We start from the raw sequence: 19610 nt of genomic DNA, 5'->3' as shown, positions 1-19610 counted from the left end.
GCATAAAATGGGCTGCATTATTAACGCGAGTATAATCTCATTAAAAGACAGAATGATATGTCACTGCATCACAAACTGCCTTTGCTAACGCAGGTCTCCTCAGCCTTTGGGCTATTGTTCATACCCACAGAATCCAACTGCCTTCCACACAACGTCAGAAAGAACAGCAAAGTAGACTTAATGGAGTTGCTGGCACTTTTCCCATTTTAAGGCGAAGTCCTGCTGAGGAGGGGATTCTTTTTCCTCAGGCTTTAGAATAGGCCTTTTTTGTTGTTGCTTGGATAGCAAGAAAGTTTTCAAGTATCTGCTGGGGAGTGTGGCTTGTATCTGTAAGGGGAAAAACCTGACAAACAAGAGGGGAGAAGGAGAGGTGAAGTTTCCTGCCCATGTCTGATTCTCCCCATAACATGAAGGAAGCATTCTGGAAGTACAGATGGCAAAATAGGGGCCACTACCAAGGCTGTGTCAACCGTTTCAAGCAGACCACTCCTACTACGCTGCCTTTCTATGCAGATCACTGCTGCTTTTGGCAGCAGAGGGAAAAAAAGTGTGCGTGGGAGGCAATTCCTGGTATTTAAAACTATGGGAGAACTGCCATGTGTGTTCTTTGGAAAGAAGAAGAAATGTCCAGAGGGGAACTGACAGGAGAGAGGCAATACAGTTCTTTGAAAGAACAGTGAGGGGTGATAAAATCATCCTGGGGAAGAGTCAAGATACAGAAGAAACTTGCTTGGAAGTTTTTAAAAAAAAGTAACTGGGGTGAGGGTGAACCCCCCTGTAATGCACTGCATAGAAGCGAAGGCCAACAGTTAAATGCTGTTACGTCAAAACAGGGTCTTGAATTCTGATTGGCACAGCCCTGGAGAAGATCCTCACCTCCCTGTGTGTATAGGGACTGTGCCTCCATGTGGCTCCTTTCCCCAGGCACCAGAGAAACAGCAGGATGAAGAACAGTGGAAGAACTTGGTCACCTTGGATTCGCAGTTCTACTTGGCTCTTTGATGGCCGACTGTAAAAAGCTAACCAGCAGCATACTGAAAAGCTAACTTTTAGCTGGTGAGTCCTCTTATAGATTTAATGCATAATTCAGGTTAGGTATACAATTAAGAAAACTGGTGATAGGAGGTCTGAAACTACAGGAAGTTTATGCCATGAGGGAAAGATGGGAATTTTTAAAGATTTCTGCCTTCATTTCAGCCTCCTCTATTTTTCCATGGATTTATTTACTGGAAAGAAGGAGAGTGTGAGGGGAGAGAGAAGGGAAAAACTCTGGGACAGCACATGCTGGGCTGCATAAAGCAAGAAAGCTTTTTCAAAACCGCACATTCTAAACATCACCTTGGAGTCATACGATAATAAATACTGAGTATTACCCTGATAGGGTCCAACTGCCAAGTAACTATAGCAATGGAGAGCAAAGGCTGTCCTTGGACACCTTCCCTCCTCACTTAATTGTCCCCTGGGGTGGGGAAGGACTACAGAGAATGTGCTCTAGATCCTTAATGGATAATGTTTTCCAGAGCCCCCTCAGATCACTCATTGGCTCTGGCATTTAAAAGCAGCAAACTGACTCCTCAGAAGGCAGCTGGGCGTTCAGAACAGTTATACTGATCCGTTCTGTCTCCTTCCGAGGGGTTTAGTGCACCAGGTTCCTATGCAAGGCTGTCAGAACACAACACAACCCACTGGGAACACCTCATGATCCAACAGCTCCTCACCGCTTCCTGCATCTCTGAAGAAACCACAGTTCCCAACCATCCCAGCAGCTTTAAAGTGAGTAAGTGTGAAGTGAGACTCCACATGGGCCTGTGCTGGGGTTTGTTTGTGCCAGAGACCACGTTTCTGGGTTGTTTTTAAACACAGATTTCTGGGATTTGAGGGGCAAAAAAAATCAAAGAATTATCTGGACGCTTCAAGTATCTTTCCTTTCCCTGTATTTTCCAGAGCCGTTTGGAAACAGGAAGATGGAGCTGGCACGCTGGGACATACCACTGGGTCACTGCTTTCGGAAACACTTCTTTATCATGTCAGGGAAAAAACACTGGATGGTATTTTTCTAAGTAACTTGATTCACGGTTCTGTTTGTGATCCCGACTGTGCAGCAGCACAAATGGATTTGAGTAAATTGCAGGGGAAGGCGGAGAAAGGAGATTCCCTTCACAGAAGAACAAGAACCAGCTTCTCCAGAGAAGCCTCTGGAACCTGCAAGAGCTTAGGTTAACCATGTACTTTCCAAAAAAAGTATTTAAAAAGTCACTTAGATTTTTCACCTAACTCAAAATAAGAAGGAATTGTGGTTGTTTAGTGAACGTGAAGTTCAACTAAACCAAATACTGGAGAAGTCTTTCATTGTTACTCAGAAATACTTTTAAGACAAATGAAAAAAACACAACAATAACTTCAGAAATGTTTTGTCAACTTCAGAGAGTTTTGACTTCTATTTGTTGCTTTGGTCTTTAATGGACTTGTTAAAAAGCCTCCAGTTTCAAAAAGCAGCAGAGCCTCCTCCTCTCCAAGCTAATGAAGAAAACTGTCGGAACTTGAAGAAATCAGACCAAGAAATCACAGCTAAAAATTGCCTTACCACGTGTGAATGGAGATGTTGTTACTCAAACCCACTCTTTTTTTAACAAGGCTTCTGGAGAACGACTTCCAGAAAGCCTGCACAACATAGAAAGTTCACTACAGCAAGTCTGAAGTGATCTACACGCACACCTCTGGTTCCACAACACTGTAGCACAGTACAAAGACCCAGGCGATCACTGACAACCTTTCTCACAACTCCTTACCCTACCATCCTATTTCATGGAGTAACTTCCTGACCATGGTATTCTTCTCTTCCTGATACTATCCAGCTCTTTATCCCCATTACGGAAGAAACTGAAGGGCTGGTTGCTGTCGAGGAAAAAAGGCTGGGCAGCAAAACAGATTGGCAAGAGCTGGTTTTCACACCCTTGTATCTCATTGTAGTCCCTGAGGAGCTGTGTGAGAGCCAGCAATGACACCAGACTGGTGTGGGACACCAGCCCTCTCCCAGCCTCCAGGAGGGAAATGTGAATGCATGTCCAGTGGGACGTACCCAACCGGGCAGCAAGAAAGATGGGGCCCTACAGCACAGTTCAGCTTCTCCTCAGCAAGTCTACAGATGACACGAAGCTCAGTGGTAGTGCTGTCACACCAGAAGGACGGGATGTCATACAAGCTGGACAAGCTGGAGAAGTGGGCCTCATGAGGTTCAACAAGGCCAAGGGCAATGTCCTACACCGGGGTCAAGGCAATCCGTGGTTTCAACAAAGGCTGGGGAACGATGTAATAGAGAGCAGCTCTGAGGAGAAGGACTTCGGGTGCTTGTGGAGGAGAAGCTCAACATGAGGTGGCAACATGCACTCGCAGCCCAGAAAGCAACCATGTCCTGGTCTGCATCCAAAGCAGAAGGGGCAGTAGGGCGAGGGAGGGGATTCTCCCTATCTACCTGGCTCTCACAAGACTCCACCTGGAGTCCTTTGTCCAGTTCTGAAGTCCCCAAAATAAGGATACGGAACTGGTGGAATGGGTCCAGAGGAGGCCACAGAGATGATCCAAGCCTGGAGCACCACCCATACGAGGCCAGGCTGAGAGAGTTGGGGTTGTTAAGCTTGGAGAAGAAGGCTCTGAGGAGAGCTTAGAGCAGCTTCCAGTACAGAAAAGGGCTCCAGGAAAGCTGGGGAGAAGCTCTTGATCAGGGAGTGCATGGAGAGGATGAGGGGGAATGGCTTTAAATTGTAAGGGGGAAGATTTAGATTAGACATTTGGAAGAAATTCTTCACGGTGAGGGTGTGGAGGGCCTGGCCCAGAGCAGTGGTGGCTGCCTCATCCCTGGAGGTGTTCAAGGCCAGGCTGGATGGGGCTTGGTGCTCCCTGATCCAGTGGGAGGTGTCCCTGCCCATGGCAGGGGGTGGAACTGGTTGGGCTTTGAGGTCCCTTCCGACCCAAACTATTCCACGATTCCCAAGGATGAAGCAGAGCCCTGAGGGGAGCCGCTCAGCCGGGCCGCCCGAGGAGATGGGGGTCCTGCCTTAGGCTGAGGGACACGAGGCCTCACAAGAACACAACAGAAGCTCTGCCTGAGGAGATGGGGCCCAGAGGGGCTGGCGCTGCCGTGAGCCGGGTCCTACGGGGCAAAACGGGCTTCCGTGCCGGGCCCAAGGTCGAACGCGGCGGCCGCGGGGCCCGCCGGTAACCTTGACGACCGCACCGCGAACTGCTGGGGGAAATCTCACGAGATCTGGCGCTGCGTCGCCTACGGGCGCTGGGAGATGTCGCGAGAGTTGGGGGGAAGGGAGAGGAAGCGAAGGGGCAGCCAAGATGGCGTCGGAGGGCGAGTTGGGGAGGAAGTGGGATAGGTGCCTGGCGGACTCCGCCGTCAAGCTCGGTAAGACCGGGCCGGGCCGGGTGCGGGGAGGGGACCGGGGGAGCCGCGGCGGCGGCCGGGAGGCGCTCCGGGGCAGGACGGGCCGGCGAGGAGGGGCTCTGTCAAACGCGGCCCCCACCCCCCCCACCCTGCTCGGGAGGCCTCGCCGCGGGCCCGGGCGAGGAGACCCGAGGCTCCGGCGCTGCCCCGGGGTCCGGGAGCGGCGGGGCGGGGCGAGTCGGGCGGCCGCGGACTTTGCAAGGTGACCTTGGCGGTGGTAGGGACCCCCGCTGCCCCAGCCTCCTCGCCCCGGACGGGATACCGCGGGCCCGAGGCGGGTGCGGGGCTCCGGTTCCTCCCCGTGCTGAAAGTAAGGGGTGTCTGTGCAGCCCCGAGGTCGGTGGAAGGCCTTCGTCCCCGAATGAATGGGCCTTCGGCCCCGAATGAGCAGGGCAGGCAGCGCTTTCTCCTTACCCACCTTGAGTTTGGCTGTGACGGCGGCTCGGTTCTCAAAATCGGCTTCCACCGAGCTGTTCCCATCGCTCACTGTCAGAATGGGTTGTGTTTGCTAAAAGCAAGAGGCAGCGTGACACGCTGATACCTTTGACACGTGTTACTTTGTACGGTGTGGGCAGTTTGACATTGAGAAGCTCTTTGTCCGCTGTCCCAGACGTGCAAGCAGTTGTAGAGAAACAGAATGGTACGGTCTTGGAATGGTTTGGGTTGGAAGAGACCTTAAAGCCCATGCAGTTCCACCCCCTTGCCATGGGCAGGGGCACCTCCCACTGGATCAGGGTGCTCAAAGCCAGCAGTTCTGTTAACTTTCTTCCATGCTTATTTGTTCTTAAAGTTAGGACTGTACACATGCCTGCAGTGCTTCAGACGGGCAACAAACTGTTCCTAACTGTTGATGTAGTACTATGAGTGGTTGTGACTGTAGGCATGGTTGCCTGCTCTTAATGTGACAGACTGAAAAATCAGCTGGAGAAGAGGTGCTGGCTCTGTGGGATGCATATGCTAGTGCAAAACTTTAAATGCAGTTTATAGAGCAATAAGTGAGGTATAGGAGGGCTGGACGACCTCCCATCCGAGGGCAGGCTGAGAGAGTTGTGTTTGTTCAGCATGGAGAAGAGAAGGCTTCAGGGAGACCTTTGAGCAGCTTCCAGTACGGAAAGGGGCTTCAGGAAAGCTGGGGAGGAGCTTGTGATCAGGGAGTGCAGGGATAGCAGAAGAGAGAATGATTTTAAGCTGAAAGAGGGGAGACTGAGATGAGTTCTTGGGGAGAAGATCTCACCCTGTGAGGGTTGTGAGGCGCTGGCCCACGTTACCCGGAGCAGTGGTGGCTGCCCCATCCCTTGGAGGTGTTCAAGGCCAGCTTGGATGGAGCTTGGAGCCCCCTGGTTCAGTGGGAGGGACTGGAACTGGATGAGCTTTGCAGTCTTCTCTTACCCAAGTTCTTCTGTGATTCTGTGTATCTGACACAAAAGGTACCCATACCATGTCGGTACAGGTCTCTTTGAGAACCATAAATAATATTTAAGAAATGTGACTGTTTATTTCTTGTCGCTGTAGTGGCCTGTAGTGATGAAAGTTGATGAGGAAACCGGGGTTTTAGTTGCCTAATACTTTTCCATTAGTGAGGATGTTTAATAATTTTAAGTAAACTGAAACTTCCACTGTTTATAACTGGCATTTGAAAAGTGTCAAGTGTTCCAGAGCAATGTTTTGCCTTGTGAAATTCTATTCAAGTTTCCCGGGCAAACATATCCAGGTCTGTTTATGTTTCTGTAGCATTGGTTGCTTTATCAGAAATTATTAAGTATGCCGAATTATAAACAAGAACTTATTCCACGTTGCAGCTGTGTATGTAGGGACCCTGTACACGAAAGGTCTTTCTAGGAGGCTGAAAGAATCCTAGAATCACAGAATGCTTTTCCTTTTGGGGGCACAGTTTCCTTCCTGTCGCTCCTTTACATCCTTTCTGAGTGCTGTTAAAGAGAGATCTTCCCAGCCAATGGCTGGCAGAAAACAAACACTGGGATTACCACTGTGTTTTCCCATTTCAGACCCTCACAATCAATGAGAGGACTTCATGTCTGAAGCCTTGCACACATGACAGCTTCCCAGAGTTTGCGAGAACTGTAGAGACGGAACTCCTGTGGATTCACTGGAGGCCTGGACGGATGTGGCAAATGGGAGAGAGTGGGGAACGGGAGGCAGCAGCTCTCAGGGTGACTATATCAGTTGTATATCTTTAAACAAGGAGTGGGGGCTGCGCAGCCTGTCCAGTCCTGCTCTGCTCTGTCAGGTGTTCCATGGCAGCGCCCTGAGCCAAGGCATTTGTCTGTACCAGTGGCTGCAGCCATGCTATGCTGTTCTAGTTGGAGACCAGGCTTCTGGAAGAAACCCATCTCCTGCCTCTGAAATGTCCAAAAGAGATATTTAGCTTATATTACATCCTCTGAAGTGTCGAATTGTGGTTTTGAACTCTTGGTCACTACCTGTGTTCATTTGGTAGCTTACTATGAAAACTCTTCTTCCTCTGAATCCAATCCAGACCACATTGCTTGGTGTTGTTAGGGTAGTGTTTTATTTCCAAGTTGAGCCCTGTGGACCATGTTTCTGTGCTTGCACAGAGCATTGAAACATAGTCCAGTGGAGTTTCGGTGCTCACTTCCTTTCATTAAGACCAACATTTATTTGTTTTGCCGGTGGTGATGATGGGCCCAGAGATTTTGTTCCCTGTCCTGGCCTGGAACTGAGGTGGTTTGTCTACAGTGGGCTGAGCTTTCTGGGCTGAACAGGCTTTCTGATGAACGATCCAGATTGTGCTGGCTTTGTGCTGTTCTTAAGACTTCACATCCCTGCAGTCATTTATACAATTAAACTTTCTGTTCTGTCTTCCTTCCTGATGCTGATTTCTCTTACTCAGAGGATTTACTTGTTCCATGTGTGGGGAAGGAGAATCAAACTACAGTGGCTTTCTTCTCCTTCACAGCTTGCAGAGCTTTATGAACTCCCATGTCCTCTGCAGCCTTCACACCCTCTTTATCTGTGAAGCTCTGCAGGGAAGGGACAGGGATTTAGGCAATATTGTGGTTGTCTTCCATCCTACTGCTTCAGTCTCTGTTTAAAGGGTGGGTTGGATTGTTTAACCAGTTGTTAGTTGCTGCCTGTTTGTTTGGAAAAACAGTTACTGAGGAAGGACTGACAGAATCGGTTTTTCTCTGCAAGGCTATAATTTTGGTCACATTATTATTATATGCCATTTCCAGGGAACAAGGAGCCAATAAAGACTGTGTATAAAGGGAAGGAGATTTGTGTGCGTATGTCTTGTTTTGTTGTGAAACTTGCAGTTTCAGAGTAGTTGAGTGCTGTAACTTAACCTGGTGTTGGTAGGTAATGCAAGGAGAGCCTTTTGCTGCCTGGTTTGTGTGTGGAGCTGCTGAGCTGGAGTTTATTTTTTTGCAGGAGACAAATGTTTTGATATATGCCCATGTCTGACCCCAATGCAGCCTGGAAGCCTGTAAATAACCCAATGCAGTAGTGTTAATTTTCCTCTAATCCTCTGTTTTGACATTTGAAAAGCAAACGTTTCTAATTTCCATTTAATAGGATTTTTTTTTTCTTTTTTTTTTAAGAGAAAAGGGCACTCTCAGTTTGCCTGCAACTGTTACATGATTTCTTCAGGTTTGCCTGAAGAGCTGTTTCTGTTAAGAACAAGGGGGAATTTGTATTGTTTGTGTCATTCCACAGATTAAATGTTTCAGAAAGAATCATTGTATGGATTGCAATGTCAGTATTTTAAAATAAGCCTTCATGTAGTTATGAATAGGATAAAGTCAGTCTATGTAATGATAAGACTCGGTTATACTTTCTGAAAACTGGATTAGACTTTCTCTAAATATACAAAAATCCTGAAATTCCTGTTTCAAAGTCTTTTTTTTTGCTTGGCAATTGCAATGTGGCTATCCAGGCTTAGCTACCAGGTCAAAGAAGTTGTTCTTCATTTGGAATTTTATTTTTAGTACTGGAGAAGACAAATATTATGCGAGCGCACAGATGCGTTAGGTGAGTGTTATTTGTAACCCCAAGTTATTTCCCTTTGTTGCACAGGAGAAGATCTGGTTCCACTCGTTGTGCCTTATAGTAGACCAGGCAGTGTAAATATTAACTGCTTGTGGCTTAGGCAGCACAGCCCATAAAAAACCCCTGTTTTATTTGGGAGAGGAGGACAAATGCTGTTCTGGGAATAGGCTTTGTCAAAAACCTAACAGCAGTGTTCAATTATGGTATCAGCAGAGTTCTGAATCTACAAATTGTAGGGCCATTATCTTCTTTGGCAAGGAAAAAGCAGGAAAATTATTTGGAATACAGGTCTGTCTTCTCTTAATGTGTTTGTGCCCTGCTGTTCCCCTTGGTCCGCTGCCTGGCCAAGTTGGGAAGCCTGCCCTGCCAAGGTGTGTCTGATCAGCCCGCTCCCCAGAGCTGAGAGCTGTGCTGGGGCATACCATGCTCAACCCTTGTTCCAGCCCACTCTTGGCAACACTTCTGTGCAAGAAGACCTGAAAGAAGATCTGTGACATCTGTCTGATAGTGCAGCCATCTAAAACCCCCAACTATGTAAGCTCTCTGCTGGCAATGAATCCAATGTGCACTGACTTCCTCCTCTGCATTAGTGCATGGATAGGATGCCAGCTGTGCCCACTTTGGAAGGCAGCACGCAGGGACACTGTTCAGGGGAAGGAGTCTTAGGCCAAGCAATGTCCTAACACGCTTGTGTGGCCCTTGAGACATTACAGCAGTTGGTGGGAACGCCTCTTTGTTCTTTATTATATGAGATTTAGTTCTCTTATATCAGATTTGGATCTCTTCTGGGGCTGCTGACACATCCTTGATGATGATAAATTGAAAGCAAGAAGGATCAGGCATCTTCCCTTGGTGTTTCTACTGATGAGGTGCCACCACAACACTTCTTGCTCTGAACTGCCTCTATTCTTGGCTGAGACAGTAGACGTCAGTAGTGGCCAACCTGCATTGGGTGGGTAGGAGCAGGAGGATTGCCAGCCCTCTCAGGCTTGCAGAAGCCCTGAATGTGGATGTCTGTACTTCAGCACAACTTTTCTTTTTAGCAATGCTCTCGCTTTCATTAGCAAAGTATTTTATTGCAGTAAGACAAGGGAGAGATTTCTGTCAGAGCTGTATTTTCCATATTATATCTTCTCGATTTCTTATCTATGTGTTCTCAAGCAGGTGATTTTGTCTAAAAGCTGATCCAATATTGATGAGATCCGTTGTCATGCTGTCTATTCAAAGAGCAGCTTCCACTCTTCTCCTCTTCCCTGTTTAAAAGAGGGAGGAAATGCCTGTGCCCTTGTGTCTCACCAGCTCGTTCACCAGAGTAAGGATGAAAAGTTTCTGGCTCGCTAGGATTGCTTGGGAGATCATGGATGAGCAGCGATAAATCCTGCTGCTCTGTGTCCATCTGCGAAGGGGCCAGTGTTTATCAAGGGTTTGCCTTTGGGCAGCGACTGGACCACGGGAGTGCTTACGGATGAAAGTGGCCCCTGAAAGCCCGCCAGGATTTTTGTGTTGTAACAGTATTTGGGTATTTATATTCTGTCATTCCAAGGATTCTGTGTTACTGCAGTCAAATGCTAGGAGAAAACAGAACACCCTCTTTTCCTGCTTCTTCTTCGAGTACTTGGTATATAGTTTCACAGTGTTTTCTTCTTGTGTCCTTGCTCATTTTTCTGTCTGCTATGTCAACAGCCTGCACAACGGGGGGGAGGAGAATGAAAGCTGCAAAGGTGGTGTTTGAAGAAAATCGGATTCCTGCCACGAAAGACCTTGCTGGGAGCCTGCTTGAAATTAATTCTCTGTGTCAATAAATGATTTCATGGTCTCAGATTTCCCTGATACAGAGTGCAGCCCTGGAAAGGTCTGATGTATGAAGAAGGCTCTCCTACCCAGTTTTGCGACACTATTATCCATGTATCTTGTCCCAGAGGGATTGGAGTGGGACAGGATGGAACACCCTACAACAGGAGGGGAAACATTTTTTGAGAGTTGCTTGTGTTTTTGTTTGGTTTTAAAGATCTTGAGGTTTCTTGGGTTTTTCCTTACCTAACGCATATTTTAATGCTGGACTGAACTGATGCTTGTTTGAATCTGTCAGTGCCTCAGGCCTGTAGATTAGATACTCTGATGTAGCGTGAAGCTGTTGCTGTCGTTGTCCCCAGAGAGCCACTAAACAAGCTCAGAGAGAGCTCCACAGATTCTCTTGATCCTAATGGAAGCTCTGTCTCTAGCTGAGAAGAAATCTTCTCTGTTGGGACTAGTCCCTGCCCTATTTTAGAGAGTCTTGTCTGTACAAAGTGGTTGGTATTTTCTTACAACAAGGAGCCATCTTCCAGCAGCTCCTCCTTCATCTCATTTGGTTCATTTAGTTCTTTTAATTATAAGTAAACAGAATCTGAAGGAGGGGAGGGTGAAAGGTCTGTATTTGTTTTTGTGTGTAAGGATCTGCGAAGGAAAATGATCTGGCGACAAAAAGAAAGCTATTAAGTAATCTAAAAACTCCCAGCTGCTGTAGCAAAAGCAACACATTTGCTACTGTGTCGACAAGCTTATTTTAATCCTTCTAAGTTTGAAGCTATTGAAGAAGGGTTGTATCTAGGTGTGGCAGTCTTGGGAGCTGCTGCAGCAGCTTGGGTAGCCTAGGGAGGAGCTGTGTAGGATCCCTGCTAGGGGGCCTGTTGATTAAATTTATAGGAAGACGCCTTTCCCAGATGTTCTTGCAGGGCAGGAGCCCATCCTGAAGATTTGTGTTTCTCTCTGACACTTTTATGGTGTCCTGTTGGGCGTATGGCGCGTGCTCTGCTGCATGTTAGATTGATTTGAGGTGCTGTGACATTTTTCTTGGAAGGTCTATGAGCCAAAAAAAGTAGAAAGAAAAAGTTTTGGAGACTGGGCTTTCTGCCTAATACCAATTCCATGTAGCTGTGCTGGTCTGGACAGCCGGGATGCTTACGAAGGAGTGGGAGTAAAGTGTCCACAGCACTGTCCTGTCCCCTGTTGACCCTGCCTGTAAATGAGCTTCAGCAGAGGTGATGGATATGGGGTGGAAGAGGCTGTTTTTCTAGTTAAATATTTTAAACTGTCGTCGGAGGTGAAAAATGCGGTGTACTCTTCCCTGTGGCCTTTGCCTCCACAGAGTCTGTCATGCAAGAAAAGGAGGGAAAATGTGCCCGGCCTGGATCAAGCCCTTAGCTTTTCCTTGTTCATTTGTTTTTATTGTAAGATAAACCTTTCATGTTTCACTGTTGTGAAGTTAAAGCCTGGCCTAGAGGTGCTGATCTTTAATAGAACCAGCTGCGGCCCTGGTCAGGCGGGAGGCTCTTTGAAGCCGCGTGCTCCCCCTTTAAAAGGAAATGGAGCATGTGAGAACCTAAACCTGTTAAACTCATCAGCGGCTCTGCCATTGTTTATCTCTAGTGTAACTTTATATAGAATTAAAGTGAAATGCCTCCTTTTGCGTCCAAGACAAAGATGGTTCAGCTGCCCCTAGTCCTGGAGCTACAGGAAACCACCCCAGAACCACAAATCCTCTCGAGTGGAACCAAAACGAGTGACAAACTATCCACAGGAAGAGGTTCTTAACCAGATGGGCTAAGGAATTATACATAGCTAAAGCCGCTGGTTTTAAGTTAAAAGCAATGCTTAAGTGTAAAAACCAAGCTGAAAAGAGCAAGTGCTGTGTGTGCACTGGCTGGCGTGACGGGGCAGATCCACGCGTTCCTGTCTGTTGGGTTGGGATCGCAGTGATGTTCAGCACAGGCTGTAGTCTATTCCTCCGTAAGGAAAGGAATGAACCAAACTGCCCTTGAGTGGGGGAAGTTAAGGTGCTGTTTTGGCTTCATTTCTCCAGTTGCCGCCTGGTACAGAAAATGAAACGCCATCAGCTGTCAAATCTCCCCCTTTGCTTCTCTGTAGCATTTTCATTACTGAAAGCAAGGCCTTGGATACTGTACCATCACCTCCTTAAACTAATGAACCACTGCGCTCCCCTGCTGCTGGAGCAGAGTGCAACAATAGCTTCTAAAATTGCATGAAAATTGCATTTTCATGGAGAGAGAGAGAATCCGTTCAGATCCACTGCCTCAGAAAAAAGCTTTCTTAGGAAGGCAGCATGGCCCTTCCTAAGTCAGCCCGAACACCTGCCCAACAGTGGTGTTTGGGAAGCCCCAGGTTTTGGATTTGGCTGGATTGCAGCTGGCAGAAAGAATGTGTTCTCACCTGAAAGTGTATCCTGTAGCTTCCACCATGGCCAACAGGAAACACCATTGGTGTGGAACCCTTGCCAAACGGGGCTATAACATAGAGAGCATTGAAAGGAGGTGAAAAGAATGTGAGATAATGAGGGTTTCGGCATGCAGTGGGAAAGAAACTGTGTTAATGATTGCTGCTTTAGTGCAGACTACTCTGAGGACAAGAAGGGTAAGCAGTTTACCACCACGCTGGTAGGAGCAACGTTTGTTTGATGGTAACATGGAAAATGTGGTGGCATTAGAGACTGCCTAGGCTCTGCATAGAGATGATGCAAGATTTGTCATCCTGGAAGTCATTTCTCATTGATTAGGTAAACTGTTAAGCTTGGCAGAGGGATCTTCTCCTGGGCAGGAAGCGCATGACCAGCATCACTCACTGTGTAAGAGGCCTTCTGAACCGCACAGCTCCAACAACTCCTGGTGCTGTCTGAACAAGAGGTGTTACCTACAGAATGGCCTGAACTGAGTCAGGATAATTCTATCTGGTAGGGAAAGCCTGGCAGAGGGAGTTGGGTCAGAGGGCCAAGCAGTTGTCTGTTGGATGAATTCTTGAAGATAGTAATTATCCTTAATAGCATAAACATTCAGCATGAGCCAGCACCAGCTGGGTTATAGCAGAGGTGCAGAGGGAAGGCTCTGCTGCAGAAGGGGCGTGAGGGAATGAGCACAGATGAGCTGCTGCTCCTAGAAATGCACAATGTCTCCTCCAGCCTGGATACAAACATTGGTCAGTGACACGGTGTGTGTGACTGGTTGCTCCTGTTATGTGGGGGGCTCCAAGGCCTGTGTCTCTGCCTGTCTGAAATTCAAACAAAGCCTGAGACTCTGGCCAGGCATCTGAGGAATGGTGACTTTCCTTGAGGTGTAGAAATTATTAGAGTGCAAACCTGACCTTGTTTGAAGCGCTTGGTTTCTGAAATGTCTGGGGGAACTCTGTCAGGATCCCACGGCAGGTGGTTGGAGTTCTTCCCTGCTGTCGCAAGCTCTGTAAGCCTACACTGAAGCTGAGATGACCTGGTGAAGCAGTTACCTCTGTCATGACTGGAGCTAAGGAAAACGTGTAGTGCAATGGAGAGAGGTCTCAAAAGCAGCACTGATCTCCAGCTCGGTACATACAGATGGGGAAGTCTAAAGAGGAGAGAAACCAGGACGGGAATTTGCTCAGTTCATCTGTTTGGTCACCTCTGTTCTAAAACGCAATTAGAAATGAGAGTGCTTGGTTAATTTCCTAGCTAGCGCAGTGTTGGTTCAGCAATCAGTGCCTCAGCAGGAGCTACTCTCAGTATTCTTTTTGCAAGGAAAAAGGTTTAAAGAGCAGAAGGAAACTTTAAAAGAAACCCGCTCCTCCATGCCAAGAGGGCATGGGATTCTTTGGCCTTGGTTGGGACTCAACCCACTTAGTAATGCATTCAGCAGGAGCTTGAATAAGGATCACCTGCTTTTAGGACTATTTTTTTAAGTATCTCTTTTAATTCATAAAACTCATTATACTGAAGATAGATTTCTTATGTTGAAAGGAGAGAACTGAAACCTGTAGCAGGAAGTGTTTGCTGCAAAGTAAACCTGAAACTGGGGTGTGTTTTGATGAGCGTGTGCATGACTGATTTTTTTTTTGTTAAACTTTTGTACTTCCGTGCCTTATCTAAAATTCCTGTCTTTGGTGGATGTAATTAATGGTAGAACTACCCACTGAGCTTAAAGTTTTCACTGTTATTTATTGAGTCACAAGAGGAATTTTGCAGACTTGCCTGACTTCTTGCAAAAAGTCCTCAGTGCACCTTCCAAGGAAAGCAGAAATGAGTTTGAAATACGCCAGCCAAGTGCTTTCATGGTGCTGGCTACGGGTTTTCAGTCACTGCAGTTATTTCTATATATAGAATGTGAAAACTCATTCATTCTTAATGTGTTTAAATATGCTCTGTAATGAATGCTGGGGATGTGGGAGATAAGCAGCCCAGAGCTTGCTTTTGCATGGTATAGAGTAACACAAAGCATCAGCGTTTTGCTGCCCTCGGGACACGCATTGAAGTAGTTAGAGTGGTGAGATAAGCAAAGTGCAGTAGATATTCATCTGCAAAATCTGAAGCTCAAGGACACAATACATTTTCATGTAAGTGTTTCTCATTTGCTGACAGTGAGCCAAATAAATCTTAGTTCTGTGTTTTAAATGGTGACAGAAACTCAGTCACTTTCCCTGGGATGAGAGACTCTGTTTGCTTCCCAGATCTTTTTGATACTGTTCTTGTAAGGAGTGGGATTCAACTCTGAATTAACTGCTTACAGTTATGTGAGAAAACAAGAATTATTTACCTCAGAATTGCTAATTAGGAACATTTTTGCTTGTTGTACTGCAATAACACATAGTCTGATATTCCTGAGCTGGAACAAAGAATTGCTGTGAAGAACTAAATCACTTCCTATCACTTTGCATTATCCTAGTCCTCACTCATTGCATTTCTTCTTACAGGTGCCGGGTTCGGATTAGGAATTGTTTTCTCAGTCATCTTCTTCAAAAGTGAGTATATTGCAGTGATCTTGGCCACCTGGTTTCCTAACATCTGTCTGCTGTAGGTGCAGTCTAAACCAAACAAATCTTTGGGGCATGTAAAACCTAATTGGCACGTTAGACTGGTGCGTTCATTATTTGTCTTTTCTGTTTGGCTGAGATGGAGTCAGCTGAACTTTTACTGGTTGTGTAACAAGGCCATTACACACAACCTCTCTCTAAGTTCCCACTGTGCTCAGCTCTGATCCTGGAACTGCAGGAAGCCCTGAGTCAGATTGCTGGAGCCATATGTCTAACATCAGTTTATGCCACTCTTGCCAGGGTTTTAAACTGATTTAAGTTCTTTTTAAATTATGCTTTGGTAACAGAATTGTTTTTGGTAATACCTTGAACTCAGATTGCTCTCCATTATGTTATAAATACGATATCTTACTGACTGTTACTCTTGTTATTCTGAAGTGATCCGTTTTTTAGTTGATTTTAGGACACCTAGAACTTGAAAATGCTCCATATTCATATTCCAGTAATTTGTTCTTCCTTGGTGCTTATTTATCAATGCTGTCACTGTCACTTGAAACGGATGGCTCTTGACTTCGACTTTTCCTCTCTTCTTGCCTCCCCCACAGGAAAGACATGGCCTATTGCTTTTGGGTCAGGGATGGGGCTAGGAATGGCTTATTCCAATTGTCAGCATGACTTTCAGTCTCCGTATCTTCTCCATGGTAAATTTGTAAAAGTAAGTATCAGTACTAATTATGAACTGGTAACTGTTTGTAGGTTATCATTAAACAGTACAGCTAGACACCATTTCAGTGGATGTTCCTCTGCCTTTCGCAGAAGACTAGTAAGAAGAAACTTATGTTTAGAAGTTGTTAACTTCTGGTGTGTTTAGCTGTGAACCCACTAGACTGAAAACACAGGAGAAGTTTAACAGATCCTTTAGGTAGGTTTTCCCACAACCTGAAAATACAGATAATTAAAATACAGATTAGAAAAGTTAAAAAGTCTTTAGACAGTGAAAGAGATCAGCCACAAGGAAACTGCAGACCATGTCAGGTACCTCTGCCTGTGGAAGCAGTGTCATTTTCTGTGGCACTTTTTTTGCAACGTGGAAACAGCAGTCGCTGATTGATGAGGGTGGTGAGATCAGTGAGGTTGCCCAGAGCAGTCGTGGCTGCCCCATCCCTTGAAGTGTTTGAGGCCAGGTTGGATGGGGCTTTGAGTCCCTGCCCATGGCAAGGGGGTTGGGACTGGATGGGCTTTGAGGTCTCTTCAACCCAAACCATTCTGTGATTCTATCGTCACTTTTAAGTTCTATGGCTTGTTTGGTAGATAGTAATGCAATAAGTTGTCTGAAGGAATTGTACATTTTCAGTAGCTTGGAAAAGGATGATTTAAATGAGTTCAGTATTATCACTGTCGGTGCTGAGATAAAATGTTTAAGAATAGTTTAATGAGCAGGAACCATTTTTGTGTTCACAAACTGCACACAGTGCACCAAGTCCACAAACTGACTCTATTATATTTATCTATATATAAAATACTTTATTTCTTCAAAAGTAAAAGAAGGGCCTGTTCTTAACAGTAATTTATTATTGTGGCACCTAGAACAAGAAGGGATGTGTGTGCATATTTTGGACCAACAAAGCCATACACTGCTAAAAGTATCTCACTGATGCTGGCAGAGAGTATCCACCATGACACATTTATAGTTATCTTAGCGCTTCGGAAAGTACTGAGGTAAAATGTTCTGCCAGGAGATTTTCGTATGGCAAGTACTCAGGATGCAAATGTTGCCCCTCTGCTGCTCACCTGCCTAAGGGTGGAGGCAAAGGTGTATTTAGGCTTTTTGCTGATGTATTTAGAGCTGAAAGTTGAGTCCAGTCCTCTATAGTTTTACTGGCAGATGAACCTTTCCCAGCCTTCTGCAGCCCTACAGAAGCATACCTGTTTGCAAATATTATGTTCAGCTGCCTGCAAGGAAAGCGAAAGAGCAGCAAGATTCTTGAACAACTTTTTCAGAATGAGATATTGGATAGCAATATAGAGAAACCATGATTTAGATGCAGCTGATACAACACTGCCAGCTACAGCCCAGAGTCAAACATCTGTGCACGATTCTTCTGGGCCACATCTGTTAACTTCAGAATCTGTTAGCATTCCACACCATCCTGAGGCGATTCCTCCCATTTATGTTATGAAATAGGAGTGACAGATCTGTGGCTTCGTGTGAATGGTAAATGCCCTGTTCACATGTTCTGAGGGTATGTTGTTTATTCAAGGATGCTTGTTACTAGGGACGTTGAGCAGCAGAAAACTGGCTTTCAGGTCAGCCTGGTAGGAGATTTTGTATTAAGGACTAGGCTGCTCTGGAGAGAGGGTTGTTCTTTGGAGCGTGAGGTAATTGGAAGGACACTTCACGGAAGATGCGCAGCTGCCTGCATGGCACAAGACTGGACAAATAGTTTCCAGTGTGCTGTCTGCACTGACTTTCTCTGGATGAACAGGCTGAGAGAGCGAAGAGGTGGATGAAGCCAGCTAATGGTTAATGTCATTAATTCTCTCCAAAATGTCATGTCATGGCTAATGGCGCCAGGGTTAGTACAACAAAATTAGTTCATTTCTGTTGGTTAGGAGCATGGAAAATATTGTTGCATTAGCACTCATCTGTGTCTTTCCTAGAAAATGCTCTTGTAACTGAACTGTATGGAACTTCCTTTGCAAAACTGAGCTTCTCTTCAAATGGTAACTTGTCAAAGTGTGAGATTCTGCAAGAAAATCAGCTTTATGAAGAGAGAGAGAAATGTAGTGGATTAGCTTGAACAAAATTGTTTCTAGTTTTCCAAACCTGTCACATTCATTGGATCACAGGGTTACTCAAGGCAGAAAGGACTTCAAGGTCATCTAGTCTGCCCTCAAATGGGGTCAGCTCTGAGGTCGGGCCAGGTTAGTCAGGGCTTTATGCAGTTGGGATTCTTGATTCTCCAGGAATGAGTTCTTAGTTCTGAATCCTAAGTGCGAATGAGCGAGGACAGAGGACATTCCTGATATCAAAATGTCAGGAGATGACAGAGCACCCTTGCTGCTGCTGTAGCTGTAACTTGGATCATGAGCTACAATGCAAGAGCTATTCATCTAGACCAGGAGACAACTTAAAATGCAAGGATGTGCGATCATAAGATTCTGAGGGCTTGTAAAGTAATTTGATCAAGTGGATTTCACTGGGACTCCAGCAGAAGTCAAAATCAGTACCTAGCAGTTATTCCAAGGCTTGAAACTGTATGGCTGAGAATTACGTGGCTCAAATTTCCTTGCAAAATGGAAGGTATCCTATTTTTCTGGTTTAGTCTGTAATATTTTTCACCCAAACCCTCACAATCCTATAATTTGATAGCAATGTTATATTGATGTGCAAGAATAGAAGTTTGGCAACTGGAGCTTTTCCTCCTGCTCTGTGGGGCTTTGATATAGTCAGTGAATAGTTAAACAATAATGTTGGGTGGCTTTGAAGTATCCATTTTATCAGACTGGAGGCTTATATACATGAAAATGTGGCATGATGCTGGGATGAAAATCCTGCTTCACTTCTCCACGCTCAGGTCCTCAGGCCAGGGAAGGATGGAAATGTTAGCCTGCCCTGTGGAGAGGCTGCAGAGCCAAGTGCCTTGCTTTACATCGCGCAGCACCTTCCATGTAAGGAACGCAAATCGCTTTTTAATAATACCAGCCTTCTTGCATTACAGGAGCAGTGACGAATGAGTGAGACTATCCCAGTGGGAAGGAAGGAGAAATCACTGACTGTTCCTCAGGAATACTGAAGTGCGCCTGGAATAAGCCAACACTCTTCAGTAACAATTACAAGTAACTCTTTATACTCCAACAAACTGTTTCTGTACATGAAACAAAGTGCTGTCACTTGTTTTGTATCATGTCTGGAAAGTACAAGGAAGAGCTCTTCTGGGAAATAAATAAAGAGAAATGGCCTTCTCTGGTGTGTTCACTTTGTGAGTGGGAGAGGGAGAGTGGAAGAAGAGGGCTTCAGTTTGAATACCTCACAGCTGTGCCCACCTGGGTAAAAGCCACTGAGAAACGACAGCCGTTGTATGTTCCTCTCCACTACTGAAATACAACCCCTATCTAACATTCAAAGAAGCATTCCCACCTCATAAATCACCCACAAAACCCCTGCTGCTTGTGCCGATGTTTGGAGAGAAACATAAATATTCCTATGTCATGTTTGTACCGTTGCCCTTGAAAATGAATTTTGTCCTCTCCAAAGAGGCAGGATCCAAAAAGGCAAATCGCAACTGATGCAGCAAGTGTGTGTTGTTCCTTGTAGCTTTGAGTCATGGAGCGACCCAGGTTGGAACTTCCTCAGCACAGC

General features: G+C 45.9%; 1 protein-coding gene across 1 annotated transcript; it reads left to right on the top strand.

Annotated features, from left to right (window-relative positions):
• The first annotated feature begins 4300 nt into the window (after positions 1–4300).
• On the top strand, positions 4301–19213 carry MICOS10 (mitochondrial contact site and cristae organizing system subunit 10). The gene is made up of 4 exons (XM_009556200.2): positions 4301–4411; positions 15188–15235; positions 15853–15962; positions 18970–19213. Exons 1-4 carry the CDS (start codon positions 4345–4347, stop codon positions 18976–18978), a joined length of 234 nt encoding a protein of 77 aa, XP_009554495.1. The 5' UTR covers positions 4301–4344; the 3' UTR covers positions 18979–19213.
• The last annotated feature ends 397 nt before the right edge of the window (positions 19214–19610 follow it).

Source organism: Cuculus canorus, chromosome 21, assembly GCF_017976375.1.
Source record: "Cuculus canorus isolate bCucCan1 chromosome 21, bCucCan1.pri, whole genome shotgun sequence".
NCBI classification, from domain to species: domain Eukaryota; kingdom Metazoa; phylum Chordata; class Aves; order Cuculiformes; family Cuculidae; genus Cuculus; species Cuculus canorus.
This window is presented reverse-complemented; position numbering and strand designations above follow the sequence as displayed.